Genomic DNA, 17,420 nt, shown 5'->3' with positions numbered 1-17,420 from the left:
CGCATAGTCGTAAAGCTCCCCATATCTACAATAATTTGGTATACGCACCAAGTATCCTGTCACACCATATATAGCTTTCAAAATGGTGTTCTGACTCAAGATTTTCCAACACATTCTGAATGGATGGTTCTAACACCGGTTAAATTAGGATATGTATGTCTTATTAGGTGTCAGCTAGGATTTGGATCTCACATCCGATTGGTGAAAACTTACGAAAATTTTCATATATATGATGGGGTTTCATATATCAAGTTGCAATTGATGTTACGAAAATAATGTAATAGTGGAGAAGTGTCATCTATCGAGATTGCGTTGTCGGTACACTGTCTATAACAAGATCATCTACTGTATTTACGTATGTGATGATATAGTATATATATGATTATAAATATGTATTGGCAAATTGATATAAATGTTTATTTTGCATTGAACGGCCGAGAGAGAAACTTTGGTGAAAGAGTTAGATGGACTTGAGTATTAATAATATAAGACAAGTGGAGGACAACCACACGTATACCGTTACAAGTCAAACAATCATATTTATGTTCTACCAATTTTTTATATGAATGGATCATACTAAAATGCAATCTCATAAATTTAATAATTCAATCATATTGACTTAAGTATTAAACTAATCTTAACAAAACCATTTATCATGTCAATATGAGAACCAAAAACACATGTAAATCTCTCATTCGCTTGCATAAACTAGTAAACTATACCAAACATGAAAATATATAGAAAAAGAACATGCCGTATTGGGATCGGCTACTCTATAAATATATACATTATTCCGATATAGACATATACACACACATATTAAATGTGCATGTGTATACACGTAGTACGATGTAGATGGAGAAAATAACAAGTCTTTACGTTACTACTCCGTAATTAAGAAGATTAATCTGCAGAAAATAAGACTAATTAATATTCATTTAAGTTGTTTTACTCGGGAAACCAATTGGTTAAAATGGCAACGAGGACTAAAATAGCAAAAATATTATACGAAACGTAATAAATAATAATCATTAAAAGCAGATGTACTTTATTTCATTATTTGAGTTTGATTCCAACGGTTACATTTTTGCGATGTAATAAGTGTACCCCCTTTTTTTTTTTTTTGACAGTGATAAGTTAATGTTATGAATCACATAAAAACCATGGTAAAATTTACTACTATTTCTTACACATACCATGTTAGTGTACATAATTGTTGTAGAGATAAGAAGAGGACAGAAATAAAAGCTTTATTTGAAAGCATTGTCTTATATGTGAAACGATCTGCAAATTTCAATGTCTCTTTCACTCTCACGTCCCTCTCCTTCTTTCTCATTTTCTCTTAATTGTTTTTACATACCAAAAAAAAAAAAAATATTTAATTCTTATTTTATTTTTTTAAATAACATGTTTTCAAATTTATTACAGTATAAAAACAAAAATGTGTGATCATCTAATAAAAAAAAAGAAGATCTAATAAGATCTATTGGTCATTTGATTATTGTCTTCTTTTCACTTTCTAATCATTTCATTTGATGATTTTATAAGTTTGTTTCTTCCTTCATCTTCTTCCTTTTGTTCTCTCCCCCAATCTCCTATAACCCCTTCTTTAATGACGAGAGGACCCATCTCCAAGAACGAACAGTAATCTTCATTTATTGTCCTTCCAATTTTTTTCCTCTAAACCAAAAAACAAAAAAAATCCCAAATTTTTTTAAAAATTAAATTAAATATTTTCGTTTTTAATTACATGGGTTTGTTTGGGTAGATGAAGAGACAAGGGTCCCTTTAATTTTCTCTTTAGATCTTCTTCAAAAACCCAAAAGACTCAAAATCATGTTGGGCACTTTTTTTTTATGTTAAAGAACAAAAATCTATGGTTTTTCAACTTTTCATGTTTATCAGTCTTCATGACAAAGCTGAGTGCTTGATTGGCTCCACAGAGACAGACTCTGCTAAAATAAAGTTGTCATTTTTTTTTCTTTCTCTCTGACCCATTTCAGCCAAAAAGCTCTGGTAAGCAAATCTCTATCATATACATGAAAAAGATTACGTTTTTATGCTTAAGGAGGTTCCTTTTTTCCATGAAGATGAAGTTTTTACTGAAATTCTCAGTTTAGGGTTTAGTGTGGTGGAAAAAAAAGGTTAACCCAGGCAGTAAAATTGACAGTTTTGTATCCAAAAGAAGCAATTTTTTGGACACAATTAGAAGAGTTCTCTGTTTTTTTGTTATTGTTGTATGTGTTAAAGGTTTTTTGGTGTTATGTAAAAAGATAAGATTTTTTAAATTCTTCAGGTTTTTGAGGAATAAATTAAAGACGAGAGTTTTGAATGGTTGGTGAATTCATTGATCATCATCGTCAATGGAGAAGAAGAGATCACCGAGAAGCAGCAAGAGTCCTGGTCCTGCAATTTTCCCTAAAAGCCCTCTTGTCTACGAGAGTTATAAGTCTGGTTGTGGTTGGAAACTGATTAATTTCTTCGGACATGTCAAATCTGGTAATAAGAGACTTGGTTCTGAGAAGAAGAAATTCGTCAGAGATTCTGCTGGTTAGTTGTGTTATAATGAGTGTTCTTGGAACAACACTTCTTTAACATGATCTTAGTGCTAATTTGATCCTTCATCTTTTTTTTTTTTTATATAGGTAATGTTTATACTAAAAGCCAGCTTGATTTGCTCAAGAAGCTTCATGAGAAGTGTCAGTGTAATGATGTAAGTTCCTTTTTATTATTGCTTAGTTTTTGGTTTAGCTTAAAGTGGTAGAGAAACTGAGTCTCTTGATTTGTTCAGCGGGTTGTGGAGGAAGAGAGTTCATGCAAGCCTAAAACAAGGAGAAGATCTTTCAGTTCTGAAAGAGAACTTGAGAAGTATGATTCTAAACCTGTCCAGGGATTACTAGAGAGAGAGATAAGAAGGATCAAAAATCTAAAGGAGGAAACTTGTGATATCCCGGATAAGCAAAAGCATTCTTCTTTGAGTGAAATTGAGAAGACAAGTTGTAAGGATAAGCAAATGGATCTGAAGAATACGAGAGATTGTAAGAAGAATGCAGAGATTAATCTTCAAGTTTGTGTGAATGAAGCTGCTGAAACATTGATTTGTTCAAAGGCAGAGGAAAAGGGAAATGACCGGTCTAAGCAGTTCATGGAGGCGTTAGATATTCTAAGTTCGAACAAAGAATTGTTCATTACACTCTTACAAGATCCTAATTCTTTCTCAGCGAAAAAAGGTCAAGACTTGGAAGGATCTAAGGTAAAGGAACCGCGGCATAAATCTCCATCAATGGCTGATGATTTGGATAACATTGTTCTTTTGAAGCCTAGATTATCAAGCTCGGTTGATGATAAAGCGAACTTGAGATTTAAACATCTAGCCAAGAAATTGAAGCTCGTTGTTGGATCTAACAAAGACAACAATCATGTAGAAAACAAACCTGAAGGTAGTTGTAATGGTAGAGAAACCGAGGCTGCTGCTTTGAGATCAAGTGAAGTCTCTACCAGTACAGTTGGCTATAGAAGCCCGGAGTCACCGGTGTTTAGGCGCAAGAAACGGGTTGAGTCTGATGTTTTTAAGCTGAGTATTGAGAACGATGTTTTGCCGAGGAGATTCATGGTGGAAAGGCAACAAGAGAGATTAAACTCTTCACCGGTTTATGAAGTTCCTTATGCATTGAGTAGCTTGCAGACAAAGCTCAAAGAGAGAAGACAGAAGCTTGAGAAGAAGAGAGAGAGCTTCAAGTTATGGTCTTTGGACAATAACTTCGAGGTTTTTGACCCGAATCCATACAATTCTAATCTAAGGTCTCTCGACGATAATTGTACAGGTAAAAAGATTACAAAACTTGTAATGAAATCATATTCGAGCCAGTGTGACTAAACTGTTAATATTTGTATCAGATTCTGCTGAGTACAGAAGTCTGACCACCCATGTAGAAGACAGGTTCATGGAAGATAGGTGTCTGAAGGGCTCATTAGCAGTAAGTACTGCGAGAAAGAGTAAACATTTCTTATAACTCCACGGTCGAAGTGTATTTGATGTTTAATATATGCTTTATAATCGTTTCAGGAGTCGAATTTGAGCCTAGAAAGACGAGAGATCAATGTTCATGACCCGAAACAGGAGCAGGAGCAACCGAGTCCTGTCTCTGTTCTTGAAAGGATTCATTTAGAAGACGAAACAGTTAGTCTAGGAAATGTGGAAATTTCTAAACTCGGTAAACGCTTCAGATCAATTCTTTCATGATCAGTGATTTATCTGTTGGTTGACTCATAAAAAATCTGATTCTTTCTTGCAGAAGAGAAGGTTGCATTCTCTTTTGATGATCCAAGCATCGATCTAGTTGAGAAAGAAACAGTTAATGACTTTGTGAAGAAAGTTCTTAAAGCTTCAAGATTGAATTGGACTAATCTTATAGCAAGATGCAGCGAGGAAACATCACTACTCGACGAATTCTCACACGGTAATCACAACAACGACCAGCTTCTTCTTGTTCTTGACTACACCGACGAGATCGTCCGCGACATTTACCGTCAAGACATCAAATATTGGCCTTTGACATCATCGGGAAGCTCGAGAGTCGTCAATCTACAACCATCCCTTAGAGAAGAAGATCTGATTAACAAAACGTTGAGACATTTTGACTGGAGTTTACTCTGCTCTGACTCTCCTACAAGATCATTAGATCAGATCATTGAAACTGATATGATAAAGCCATGTCTTTGGTCTGATTTTGGTGGTGAATCTGAAGGCATTGCGTCTGATCTTGCCGAAAAGATTCTCCAACAATTGCTACTTGAGTTCTCCCATGAGCTAAGAACAATGCAGAGGAGCATAGTATTATGTGTGGATTAACTTGAATCTCTTCAGAACTATTTAACATTTTTTTTGTCTGTATAAAAAAAGTTTTAAAATTTGAGAATCTTCTCTTCATGATTAGTTATTACATTTATCTAAAGTTAAAAAAGATTCGATCTTTTGGTTGGTCTGCTTCAAGTAAAAGCTTCTGAATCGTTGAAAAGGTTTTGACTTTTGACCAATTGAGATTTTTGTATTGGAATTTGGGATTTAGGGTTTTAGCAGCGGCCGGAAATTGTGGCGAAAAAGATTGCAACTTTTTTTATTATCCCAATTTATTAATGACAAAAGATGTCGTCTTTCACAAAACCCTAGTTGCAAGCTTCTAGCTGCTCTGTTTTTATTAGCCTCCACTTCACTTCCCGCCAAGCCTCTCTTAGCCATAAACAGTGAGAAACCCTAAAAATCCCCATTTTTTCCTCCACCAAGCTCTAAAACCCTTAGCTATGGAGACGCCGACGATGAAGCCTGATACGGTTTTGATTCTTGATTACGGCTCACAGTACACACATCTCATCACTCGCCGTATTCGATCTCTCAACGTCTTCTCTTTCGTAATCAGTGGAACCTCGTCGCTCAAATCAATCACTAGCTATAACCCACGAGTTGTTATCCTCTCCGGTGGACCTCACTCTGTTCACGCGCTCGACGCGCCGAGTTTCCCCGACGGGTTTATTGAGTGGGCTGAGTCAAATGGTGTTCATGTTTTGGGGATTTGCTATGGTTTGCAGCTGATTGTGCAGAAGCTTGGTGGTGTTGTTGTGGAAGGAGAGAGTAAAGAGTATGGGAAGATGGAGATTGAAGTGAAGGGTAAATCTGAGATTTTTGGGTCGGAGAGTGGTGGAGAGAAGCAAATGGTTTGGATGAGTCATGGTGATGAAGCGGTTAAGCTTCCTGAAGGGTTTGAAGTTGTGGCTCAGAGCGCTCAAGGAGCTGTTGCTGCTTTGGAGAATCGGAACAAGAAGATTTATGGATTGCAGTATCATCCTGAGGTATGATTACTTGAAGAATTTGATTTAATATCATTGGATTGATTTATTGATGATAAAGTATGGATCTTTACTCTCTGATGAGTGAAAAATGTGAGACATTTCTTACTTGAGGCTACTATGTTGTTGATGTAGCTATTTTAATGGTTGGTTGGTAAGACTATAGAGACTGAAGAATCTGATATAGTATTGCAGTCTTGAGTGGGTTTTTAGTGGATTTTGGGTTTATGGATGACAAACGCTAGATCTTTGGCATACTACCTATTCATATCTTCAATGAATCTGATGAGACTTGGGAGAATGCAGTTCATGTTCTGTGACTCTTTGATAAGTGAAAAATGTGAGACTTTTTTTTTTTACATAGAACTCGGGACTTCAGTTTTACTGACATATCTATCTAATGGTTGGCTTGTTTTCTTCTAGAGACTGAAGAACTTGATAAAGTATCATAGTTTGGATTGGACTTTTAGGATTTGATTGACACAGCTATTTTATTGTTCGGTTTAGTCCATTGATTTGAGAATTACTCGTGAATGTCTGTAAATGGATGTATTGGTCAATGAAAAATTTATAGTTTATGATGAAAGTGGTTTTTTGTTGGATTTTGCAGGTGACACATTCACCAAAAGGGATGGAGACACTTCGCCACTTCCTTTTTGACGTGTGTGGAGTATCTGCGGATTGGAAAATGGAGGACCTGATGGAAGAAGAGATCAAAGTGATTAACCAAACCGTTGCATCTGACGAACATGTCATTTGCGCCTTGTCAGGAGGTGTGGACTCGACTGTTGCCGCAACTCTTGTTCATAAGGCAATTGGAGATAGGCTTCATTGCGTCTTTGTCGATAACGGGCTATTAAGGTTAGAAAAGAAGCAATTTTCAATAGTGATATGCACTTTTAATGTGATTTTTGATGAGAATCCTCTGTTTTGTAGGTATAAGGAGCAAGAACGTGTGATGGATACCTTCGAAAAAGACTTGCATCTACCTGTTACTTGTGTAGATGCGTCCGAGCGGTTCTTGAGTGAACTCAAAGGCGTTGTGGATCCCGAGACAAAGAGAAAGATTATCGGGAAGGAGTTCATTAACATTTTTGATCAGTTTGCCCAAGAGTTGGAGAAAAAGTATGGGAAGAAACCTGCTTTTCTAGTTCAAGGGACTCTGTACCCTGATGTGATTGAGTCGTGCCCTCCCCCGGGTACTGATAGGACTCATTCTCACACCATCAAAAGTCATCATAACGTTGGAGGACTCCCTAAAGACATGAAATTGAAGCTCATTGAACCACTAAAACTTCTCTTCAAAGACGAGGTGTGTTACTATTGTCTTTTTACTATCTTACTTGTCTGCAATTGTTGAGTGTTTGGTTTGTGATCTTTCTCTGGATTCTTTTGTGCAATTAAGGTTCGTGAGCTCGGAAGAATCTTGAATGTACCTGTAGGGTTCTTGAAGCGTCACCCATTCCCCGGTCCAGGACTCGCAGTTAGAGTCTTGGGCGATGTCACCCAAGGAAACGCCCTCGAGGTTCTTCGTCAGGCAAGTGCTCTAAAAAATCTCAAACCGGCTATATAAATCTTTTACATAACTATGTACCAAACTCATATTTTTTTCGGTTTTCTTATTTCCTTAGGTTGATGAGATTTTCATCCAATCAATCAGAGATGCAGGTCTCTATGATTCGATCTGGCAAGCTTTCGCAGTGTTCTTGCCTGTAAGATCAGTTGGAGTCCAAGGTGACAAGAGAACACATTCTCATGTTGTTGCTCTTCGCGCAGTTACAAGCCAAGATGGAATGACTGCAGATTGGTAAGCTTCTTACAATTTCTTAATACCGATGCATATAGAACCCTTCTGTTTTTTTAACTGTTTACCGTGTTGATGTGAGTGCTTGAGGTTTTGATCTACCATGTGGTGGTACTTTAGGTCTGAGTATTTGGGTATTTGAGACTGGATTAGGTCAGGTGTTCTGAGTACATAAAGTCATGTATTAAGGTTCTCTTAGTCAAGTTAAAATTGGATCAGATAGTGAAAATATCTACTTGCTGTTATTCTATATTAAGACTCATTATCCAATCTGAGTAGTTACCTTGATTCTAAGGATTACCAAATATTTGTATCAAATCTATTGGTGTCAATGTTGCTTGGCTAGAATTCTTGTGGGGCAAATGCCAAAGCAAGTTTATGTTGTGACTTTGTACTGAGATTGGTGGTGTTGAAAACAACATTGCAGGTTCAATTTTGAGCACAAGTTTCTGGATGATGTTTCTCGGAAAATCTGCAACAGCGTTCAAGGAGTAAACCGTGTTGTTCAAGACATTACATCAAAGCCTCCTTCAACGATCGAATGGGAATAGAGAAAACATAAATTTGAGTCTTTTATTTACGAGTGTCTCTGCAATTCTTCGACCATGTAAAAAAGATTGTCATCAAACAGAGATGGTTATGGTGCTTATTATTATTGTTAGTAGACAATGGTTTCTGATGAACATGAGTGTTGATGATGATGATACAAATCATTTTTGCCTTAATACCTACGCGTGTGATATTTATATGATTAACGATTAAAGCTCACCATTTTATTTGTATTTTGGGTATTTCGATGGATGTAGTTTATTCGATAAAATGGACTCCAGTATTTTGTAGTTGTATTTACTATTGTAACAGAGTTGTTGAAGCTTGCAACAAGATTTATTTTTGTTACAATCAGGTTCACAGATGTTATTGTGAGATTCATACATGCTATAATGGTCAAATTTGTCTATATTATAGCGGAAACGCTATAGTCATGCCATATTTTGCTATAGCCAATAACCGGATTTAGATATGATAAATCTAAGTTTACACATCATATTCGGGTTGTATATGAAAGTCAGTTTATCCATGTCATAGCTGAGCGTTGTGACCAAAAAAATCATAACTCCAAATGAATTACTTTATATCTTGGTGTATATGTCAAAGTTACATTTTTTATTTGACAACAAAAAAAATTAACTATGTTTATTGTTACATGTGTGTATAATTGGATACATATTTGATTATTTTTAAAAAAGTCAAACTCATCTTATATAAGACAATATATTAGGCTGTCCGAAAATATTATATTTTTCCAATACATACTTCTAAACTTTCATGAATTATTGAAAAAGAAACAAAAAAAAGATGTAGGATTATTTTTATAATAAGAAAATTAATGGTCATTTGATTAATTTTTCTTTCCATTAATGGTGAATTGACCAATAAACTTTAATATAGTCAATATAGTATTATGATATTGATAATTTTGCATTTGTTGCTAATTAATATACTTAATGTATGACAAATTTTATTGTGTGATTTTTTTACTTTTTAAAAAAAAATGATTATAATAAATCCTGATGTCAATCAATTACTAGATTTTCTTATTTTTATAAGGGATTTTAAAGTTCAAAATTAATAAAGGTTAAAGATTGTTGAAGCTATTGTAGAAAAAAGCTACATGTATAGATGACAAATGTATAAGATATCAAATAAGCAAATTCAAGGTTTTGAGTAAGAGAATTTAATCATATTAATGTAGTTAATCTCTTAATAATATTGTACTAGATATACTTTTTAAATAAAAAAAAGTATGGACTAAAAGAAGTGCTTGCAAATATAATTTAGCATAATAAAAAGGGAAATATATAATTGGTTTCATATACAAATTAGTAAATTTAGAAAATATCATATGCATATCCATATAGTTTACTAAGTTTAGGGTTTTATTTTGAAGAAAATCAATATTATTAAAAAAGTTTAAAAGCAGTATTTTTGGCTAAGATATGTATATAAATATTATGAGCTTTAAGTCTTCAAACTCCTCAACAATCTCATTTTTTAAAAATCATTTTTACTTATATTTTCAGTTACGTGAGAAGATTAGTTAAATAGATATGATAAAAATATCAAAATACCTAACAGATACCGATGTTTCTAATTATGGTCGTTTGCTTTTACCCAAAGATAGTTGCATAAACCTATTAAATAAAATGAAAACTACAATACCTCAAAATGGTATTCAAGTGGAAGTCCTTGATAATAATGCCAAATCGTATACGGTTACCTTTCATGAACACAACAATATTTATCATTTGCGGAATGGATGGAAAGATATCATAAATAAAAAAAGTCTCAAATCAGGCGATTTCATCGAGTTATATTGGGATGGTACCCAATTTATTTTGATTGTACAGTGAGTTTTCTTTTCTAAATTATCTCTCATTAGTTTATATATTTTTTAATAACTCTATTTAACTAATTTTTTAGGTTGAATATTGGTAGTTTTGATTAGGTTTCATGTGTTTCTTAACTGAATTAGTGGCAAGTCAATTTGCATTATAATAGAAATAATAGCTTAGTTAATATCACTGTACTTTATATTATCCTAAAAGTGTTATACAGAAATATGTTATTGTGGTGTAGTTATAGATCATATTGATTGTTTCTTTTCTTGTAGAAAACGAGATATATTAGTAGATGGTTAGATATATAACTAAGTTTTAAATGGTGATAATAGATCATGCGCTCCAGAACAAACATATGAAAAAGGAGAATCCAGCTCAAGTGCGATAGGAGCGGAGAAAAAATAATATGCAAAAAAACTGTGGGATGAGCGGAACAAATTTTAAATATTAAATATAATAAATATGGTATAATATTATAATTTATGAAATATTACAAATATTGTATGGCTGAAATTTCATTTTTATGAATAAAGTGGTATTGATAATGTATCTAATCCATAAAATTTATTTACGTATATGAATTAAGAATAATTATGGATTAAATGGCAAATCAAGTGATACAAATGAGACGGGTCAAGCTGTTCAAGTAGAACAATTGTGGATCAAACATGTCACACAGTCCAAAATGTATGTTGAATGGTGAAAACTAAAATATTGTGAGAAAACAAGGGTGTAGCGATTACAGAATTCAATGAAATTGCGTAGTACATTAGACTTTTATGGGAATTACGATGAAATATAATTCTATGCTAAATAATCGATATAAACTTTCGACGTAATTCTTCTTAAAAATTACAATGTAAATAAATTATCTTTTATTTGGTCGGAATTTTTTTGTTGTAAATAAAGTTAATTAAGAATGATTTCTTTGATGTTTGGAAACGATCACATTTCCTAGATGTTGTGAGATTTTCTCACACATGTTGTTGTTTGTGCTATGAGAAAGTTACATTGAACGTAATAATCATAAATATATCTTGATGTAGATTTCATAGCTGAGCCTTGTGACCAAAAAAAATCATAACTCTAAATGAATTACTTTTTATCTTGGTTTGTATATCAAAGTTACATTTTTTATGGGACAACAAAAAAAGTTAACTATGTTTATTGTTACTTGTGTGTGTGTAATTGGCTACATGTTAGATTATTTTTTTTAAAGTCAAACTCATCTATATAAGACAATACATTAGGCTGTCCGGAAATGTTATATTTTTCCAATACATACTTCTAGACTTTCATGAATTATTGAAAAAGAAAAGAAAAAAAGATGTAGGATTATTTTCTTAATAAGAAAATTAATGGTCATTTGATTAATTTTTCTTTCCATTAATGGTGAACTTTAATATAGTCAATTTAGTATTATGATATTGATAATTTTGCATTTGTTGCTAATTAATATACTTAATGTATGACAAATTTTATAGTGTGATTTTTTTTACTTTTAACGAAAAATGATTATAATAAATCCTGATGTCAATTAATTACTAGATTTTCTAATTGTTATTAGAGATTTTAAAGGTTAGATTGTTGAACCTATTGTAGGAAAAAACTACATGTATAGATGACAAATGTATAATGTATCAAATAAGAAAATTCGAAGTTTTGAGAAAGAGAATTTTAATCATACTAATGTAGTTAATCTCTTAATAAAATTGTACTAGATATACTTTTTAAATAAAAAAAGTAAGGACTAAAAGAAGTGCTTGTAAACATAATTTAGCATAAGGGAAATATATAATTGGTTTCATATACAAATTAGTAAATTTAGAAAAATATCATATGCATATCCATATAATTTACTAAGTTTAGGAGTTTATTTTGAAGAAAATTAATATTATAAAAAAAGTTTAAAAGCATTATTTTTGGATAAGATATGTATATAAATATTAAGAGCTTTTAGTCTTTAAACTTTTCAATAATCTCATTTTCTTAAAATCATTTTTAGTTCTATTTTCAGTGAGGTGAGAAGATTAGTTAAATAGATCCAAATATGTTGATAAAAATATCAAAAAACCTAACAAAGAGCGATGTTTCTTATAAGAGTCGTTTGACTTTACCCAGAAATAGTTGCAGAAACGTATTAAAAAAAATGAAAACTACAATACCTTAAAATGGTATTCAAGTGGAAGTCCTTGATAATAATGCCATATCATATAGGGTTACCTTTCACGAATACAAAGGAAATTATAATTTGCAGAATAGATGGAAAGATATCGTAAATAAAAAAAGGTTTCAAATTAGGCGATCTCATCGAGTTGTATTGGAATGGTACCAAATTTATTTTGAATGTAGAGTGAGTTTTCTTTTCTAAATTATCTCTCATTAGTTTTTATTTTTTTAATAACTCTATTTAACTAATTTTTTTGGTTGAATAATGGTAGTTTTGATGGATTTCATGTGTTTCTTAACTAAATTAGTGGCAAGTCAATTTGCATTATAATGTAAATAATAGCTAACTTAATATCGATGTACTTTATATTATCCTGAAAGTGTTATACAAAAATCTGTTATTGTAGTGTAGTTATACATCATATTGATTGTTTTGTTTCTTGAGAAAACAAGATATATTAGTAGATGGTTAGATTTATAAGTAATTTTTAAATGGTGACAATAGATCATGCGCTCCAAAACAAACATATGAGAAAGGAAAATGAAGCTCAAGTGCGGCAAGAGCGGAGAAAAAATAATATCCAAAAAGGTGTGGCATGAGCAGAACAAATGTTAAATATTAAATATAATAAATATGGCATAATATTATAATTTACGAAATTTTACAAATATTGTATGGCTGAAATTTTATTTTTATGAATAAAGTGGTATTGATAATGTATCTAATCCATAAAAGTTTTTTACGTATATGAATTAAGAATAATTGTGGATTAAATAGCAAATCAAGTGATGCAAATAAGACGAGTTAAGCCGTTCAAGTAGAACAATTGTGGATCAAACATGTCACACAATCTAATATGTATGTTGAATGGTGAAAAATAAGATATTGTGAGAAAACAAGGGTGTAACAATTACAAAATTTAATGAAATTGCATAATACATAAGGTATTTATGGGAATTAAGATGAAATATTATTCTATGCTAAATAATCGATATAAACTTTCGACGTAAATTCTTCTTAAAAATTACAATATAAATAAATTATCTTTTCTTTGGTCGGAATTTTTTTTGTTGTAAATGAAGTCAATTAAGAATGATTTTTTTGGTGTTTGGAAACGATCACATTTCCTAGATGTTGTGAGATTTTCTTACACATGTTGTTTGTGCTAAGGGAAAGTTTTATTGAACGTAATAATCATGAATATATCTTGATGTAGATTTCTATGACTATAAGAAAATGTTTCAATCTTGTAATGTCATGACCGTCACCTTGCTTAGTGGGCCTCATGTCCACTCCCAATCCATGAGCGTACCTTCTTTAAATGGGCCTCATGTCCTTTCACTAGGCCTGTGAGCCCACCCATATCCGACGGTAGGTTTGCTACGTTTGGGAGGCTTTAAAGATTTGTTTACCGTCCCTACAAATAATCATATGATCTTTCTTTGTGTTTATCCTTACTTACACAGTTCCGACAATCACTTCTCGGAAGGTCATCCATCCTAAATCTACTAAAGTTCAAGCATGTTTAACTTTGGAGTTCTCACAGGATACTTGACCGAAAAGATAAGTGCACTTTGGTGACAGGTGGCCAAATCAATTGTTTTAACCTTATAAATGATACTAGGATTTAGCCCGTGGTACACCGCAGGACAATATTTTTAATTTTAAAAATTAAAAATTTTTATTTTATTTATTTGTTATTTTATTAATTTTAAAAATATAAAATTTTACAAGTATTTGATATAAGTATTCAAAGTATAGGATTTTTATAGTGTTTTCAAGGTTTTAACCCGTGAGGTATATGTATAGTCTAGTAATACATTTATCTCCTGGTACACATCTAAAAGTAGTTAGAAAAAAAAAACAATTCCACTTAACTCTCTCTATATGGGATTAATGCCAATCCGTCTCACCAAAATCAAAATAAGTTTTTGCGTAAAAAAAATAATCAAAATAAGTTGTTTTATCAAGTTTAACTATGTTTAATTGTTTTACCAAATTAGCATATTTTTATAGTTTATAATTTTTCCATGTCAATATATATAGTTTATAATAATTAATAGAATTTTATTTTTTTTGGTACTTCCTCAAAAAATAAAAAATAAACCAAATTAGATGGGGGGTTTTCAACATATTTAATGTGATATTTTATAATTGAATTTTTGGTTTAGGAAATTTATTAATGTTAATATAATTATGAAGATTATAAACTTTTGTTATGGAAAATCTGTTGTATATCATTTAAATTTGAGAGATTCTAGCATCCATAAAATAGTTTTGGAGATTTAATGGGTTAAAACTTTAATGGGTAGAGTTGTTTTTGGAAAATCGGAATGTATAGATGTTATTAAGATTTTATGGCAATAAATGTAACAAATGTTGGTCAATTTAGAAAGTTTATTATTTGAATTTCTCTTATTTATGGAATTGTTTTAGGGGTTAATGTTGTAAAAAAATAATAAGTAAAATTTAAAGGGCATAAACCAAAATATACTTAAAAAATGTTACTATAAATATATGGAATTTATATATATTATATTCAGATTTATACACTATCTACAAATGGATTTACAGTTATACATTACACATAACACATGATATATGAGACTTATACATAATGTAACATAGCTGGACAGCCTGGACTTGTATAGACACTAATACACTATAGTTGTGTTTTGTACATTTCTACAACATGTTTATTCTCTTCTTCCTCTCCTTGCTTTTCCATAGCACTACATATTTTTATCGCCTTTTTCAGGTGCATCTTTGAAGGATATGAACTAGTGACTCCATAGTGCATTACAAAAACTCAGAAAAAGTAAGTTAAAGTAGTCTCTTTTCATTTCAATCGTCGGTATTCAAATCTAGTTTGTATCTTCTAAATCTTAACTTCACAAATCCATGGATCTACTTAATGGCCACCTACCATGCATGCCCAACCAATCTCATTAAAAAACTTCCACTCTCATTTAATTTTCGTTCTAAATCAAGGAATTGCTCAACCCAATTTTCTAACGCAACGTTATGTATTTTCAACAAAGCTAATCTCTTTACTAAAACTAGAGAGTCATTTTGATGCTACCATAACAAATCCAAAAGAGGTACTCCAAATCCTCCTTGTGTTTACAATTCTCTTCCATTATTTGTTTGAAATCAAAGTTAATGTAAAATTGGTAACACAAGTTGAAGTTCTCAGTGGCGTTAGATACACACAATTATTTGAAATGACATTACTTCTTTTCAATAAGGCAGTGTATTTTGTGAAACACACTTTATACCAGCTTTTGACCACCAATTCCATCTTTAACTTTTCTAAATATATTTTTAACTTTTTTTTTACATTTAACTTTTCTAAAATAGGTAGAGTCTAGAGAATATCTGAATTGTGAGATGTAGTATAGTGTGTTTGAAATCTGACTTTCTATCTATTTAGATGTAACTATAATGTATTAGCCGAACTTTAAACTGATCACAAACTATTCAGTCTATACTTTTACTTCTGTTCACCAAAAAAATTCTTAGTTAATTTTCCCATTTAAAAATGGATTTGCACGAACTACCGAGTGGTTCACTTTGCATAACTTAATTTCTTATTGTCTTCTCCTACGTTGAGCCAAAATGTTACAAGAATTCTAAAGGATCTTCCAAAAAAATTTAAATCACAAAAGTCGGTTAGAATCACTGAATACCGAAGGTTGGAAAACCAAAACCGGAGAAAAAAAACTAATTTTGTCAATCTAAACCGTGAGACCTTAACATATCCATGCAACCCTTTGAAGTGCCTCTTGGATCATTCCTGTCGTGGCCATTTTTGTCCCTTTATGCTGCAATCAACATTAAACCATATACAGTATATCAAAGTTATGTTTACTAATATTCCGGTTAAGTAACCTAAATTACTAGGGTTAATAATTGTACCTTGCAATTGACGTTTAAGCAGAGTAAACCGTCTCCGGTTGACGACTGAACCGAGTGAGAATCCAAGTTGAGATCACTAATCACATCCATTATCTCAAGCAATATTCCTTCTCTCCAAGCACATCTAAGCTCAATAACCACCTCGTTACCGAGTGAACTAATCCTTAAGTTATCGGTTAAACCAGCATAACCCGTATCAACCGGTTCATCTTCTCCTACATTCACATCACTCCCCTTCCTCTTGCTGTTCATACAATTCGCTGATGCTCTTTCGTCCTCATCCTCTGGTTTCTTCCTCTTCATCATCTTCATTCGCGTCTCTGTATCGGCAGATTCTCTGCAAGACTCCAATTCTTGAACCCGTTTTTGCAGTTCTTGAAGATACTCAATCGTATCATCAAGAATTGACACTTTATCAATCTGTAGAATCCGTAAGAGACTCAAGATTAGTTCAGTCAAAGCAGTGTTTTTAACAATATCCTAGTAAGCATGAAACGTTACTGAAACTGATTTGTTCGAATCGGTATACCTTACTAATTGAAGGAATGATAGATCTCAATGTCATGAACCGTTCATTCAACTTCTCGCGTCGTTTCTTCTCGCACAACGCATGGTTCCCGGTTTCCTCTGGTGTGTCCGGTAACAACCCCTCTTTCTTGTTCATCAGTGGAACCTCGAAGAGTATCTTCTTTATCATCTTCTGCGATTTCTCTCCCGATGTTTTCACAGATGACGATCGCTTCCACCTTGTGAAGCTAGATCTCTTATCAAAGTTTTGAAACTGCGGTCCAAGGATTAGCTGATGCGTCGTTTTGAAAATAGTCGAGATCACGCCTTGGTAATGGACATCGTCGTCCATATTTACATGAATACTCTGTTCTTGAATCTGACCTAACCGTTGAACCCTACCCTTCCTTGGATCACAAGCAACTCTCCCGGTTGTTCCAACAAATGTCTGAGAAACGCAATCGCTAGAGTTAAGCGATTGGTGAACACAGTTACTGAGTTCTTCACCCACAAACTGCCAGCTTTGAACCTGAGACGCACCACCATCGTTGATGAATGAATCATGATCCTCTGGTTCTTGCTCAAACTCGCTCGTAGACGGTGTCGGGAAAACTTCAGTTGCAAACACTGGAATGTATTTATCATCGCTTAAAGGATCAAAAACTTCTTGATAATCCGATCTCGTCGATATTGTAGCATAAGGAGGAGCTTCAAGGAACATTGTCTTCACGCATTGTATCACGTTCAAGTCCTCTGTAATCTAAAATAACCAAAAAAA

The 17,420-nt window shown here is 32.6% G+C and overlaps 3 protein-coding genes across 5 annotated transcripts in view; 2 read left to right on the top strand and 1 right to left on the bottom strand.

Annotated features, from left to right (window-relative positions):
* LOC104714720 lies at positions 1,504-4,974 on the top strand. Its single transcript, XM_010432170.2, has 7 exons — positions 1,504-2,016; positions 2,297-2,550; positions 2,646-2,713; positions 2,792-3,824; positions 3,898-3,977; positions 4,067-4,214; positions 4,296-4,974. Exons 2-7 carry the CDS (start codon positions 2,364-2,366, stop codon positions 4,850-4,852), a joined length of 2,073 nt encoding a protein of 690 aa, XP_010430472.1. The 5' UTR covers positions 1,504-2,016; positions 2,297-2,363; the 3' UTR covers positions 4,853-4,974.
* Positions 5,141-8,373, top strand: LOC109124642 (GMP synthase [glutamine-hydrolyzing]-like). The gene is made up of 6 exons (XM_010432169.2): positions 5,141-5,847; positions 6,455-6,705; positions 6,781-7,156; positions 7,250-7,381; positions 7,476-7,651; positions 8,076-8,373. The coding sequence occupies exons 1-6, from the start codon at positions 5,302-5,304 to the stop codon at positions 8,197-8,199; spliced, it is 1,605 nt and encodes a 534-aa protein (XP_010430471.1). The 5' UTR covers positions 5,141-5,301; the 3' UTR covers positions 8,200-8,373.
* The window catches only part of LOC104714717 (transcription factor EGL1-like), a 4,723-nt gene continuing 3,068 nt past the window's right edge, over positions 15,766-17,420 (bottom strand). For 2 of the 3 annotated variants that reach the window (XM_010432167.2, XM_019229692.1), the window contains 2 exons: positions 16,136-16,555; positions 15,771-16,041 (listed from right to left, as the gene is read on the bottom strand). In XM_010432167.2, coding sequence (XP_010430469.1) covers positions 15,970-16,041; positions 16,136-16,555 — 492 coding nt within the window. In that variant the 3' untranslated portion in view covers positions 15,771-15,969. Of the gene's footprint in view, positions 16,042-16,135; positions 16,556-16,664; positions 17,403-17,420 lie in introns of all 3 variants that reach the window. The other variant, XM_010432168.2, reaches the window with a different exon arrangement.

This window comes from Camelina sativa, chromosome 9 (genome assembly GCF_000633955.1).
Source record: "Camelina sativa cultivar DH55 chromosome 9, Cs, whole genome shotgun sequence".
Classification (NCBI taxonomy): Eukaryota; Viridiplantae; Streptophyta; class Magnoliopsida; order Brassicales; family Brassicaceae; genus Camelina; species Camelina sativa.
This window is presented reverse-complemented; position numbering and strand designations above follow the sequence as displayed.

Excerpts from the sequence above, each read along its gene's own strand:
- LOC104714720 (XM_010432170.2), top strand. The coding sequence starts at position 2,364 with ATGGAGAAGAAGAGATCACCGAGAAGCAGCAAGAGTCCTGGTCCTGCA. Across the intron at positions 2,551-2,645 it reads ATTCGTCAGAGATTCTGCTG|GTAATGTTTATACTAAAAGC; the intron begins GTTAGTTGTGTT and ends TTTTTTATATAG. Across the intron at positions 2,714-2,791 it reads AGAAGTGTCAGTGTAATGAT|CGGGTTGTGGAGGAAGAGAG; the intron begins GTAAGTTCCTTT and ends TGATTTGTTCAG.
- LOC109124642 (XM_010432169.2), top strand. The coding sequence starts at position 5,302 with ATGGAGACGCCGACGATGAAGCCTGATACGGTTTTGATTCTTGATTAC. Across the intron at positions 6,706-6,780 it reads GTCGATAACGGGCTATTAAG|GTATAAGGAGCAAGAACGTG; the intron begins GTTAGAAAAGAA and ends TCTGTTTTGTAG. Across the intron at positions 7,382-7,475 it reads CCCTCGAGGTTCTTCGTCAG|GTTGATGAGATTTTCATCCA; the intron begins GCAAGTGCTCTA and ends TTATTTCCTTAG.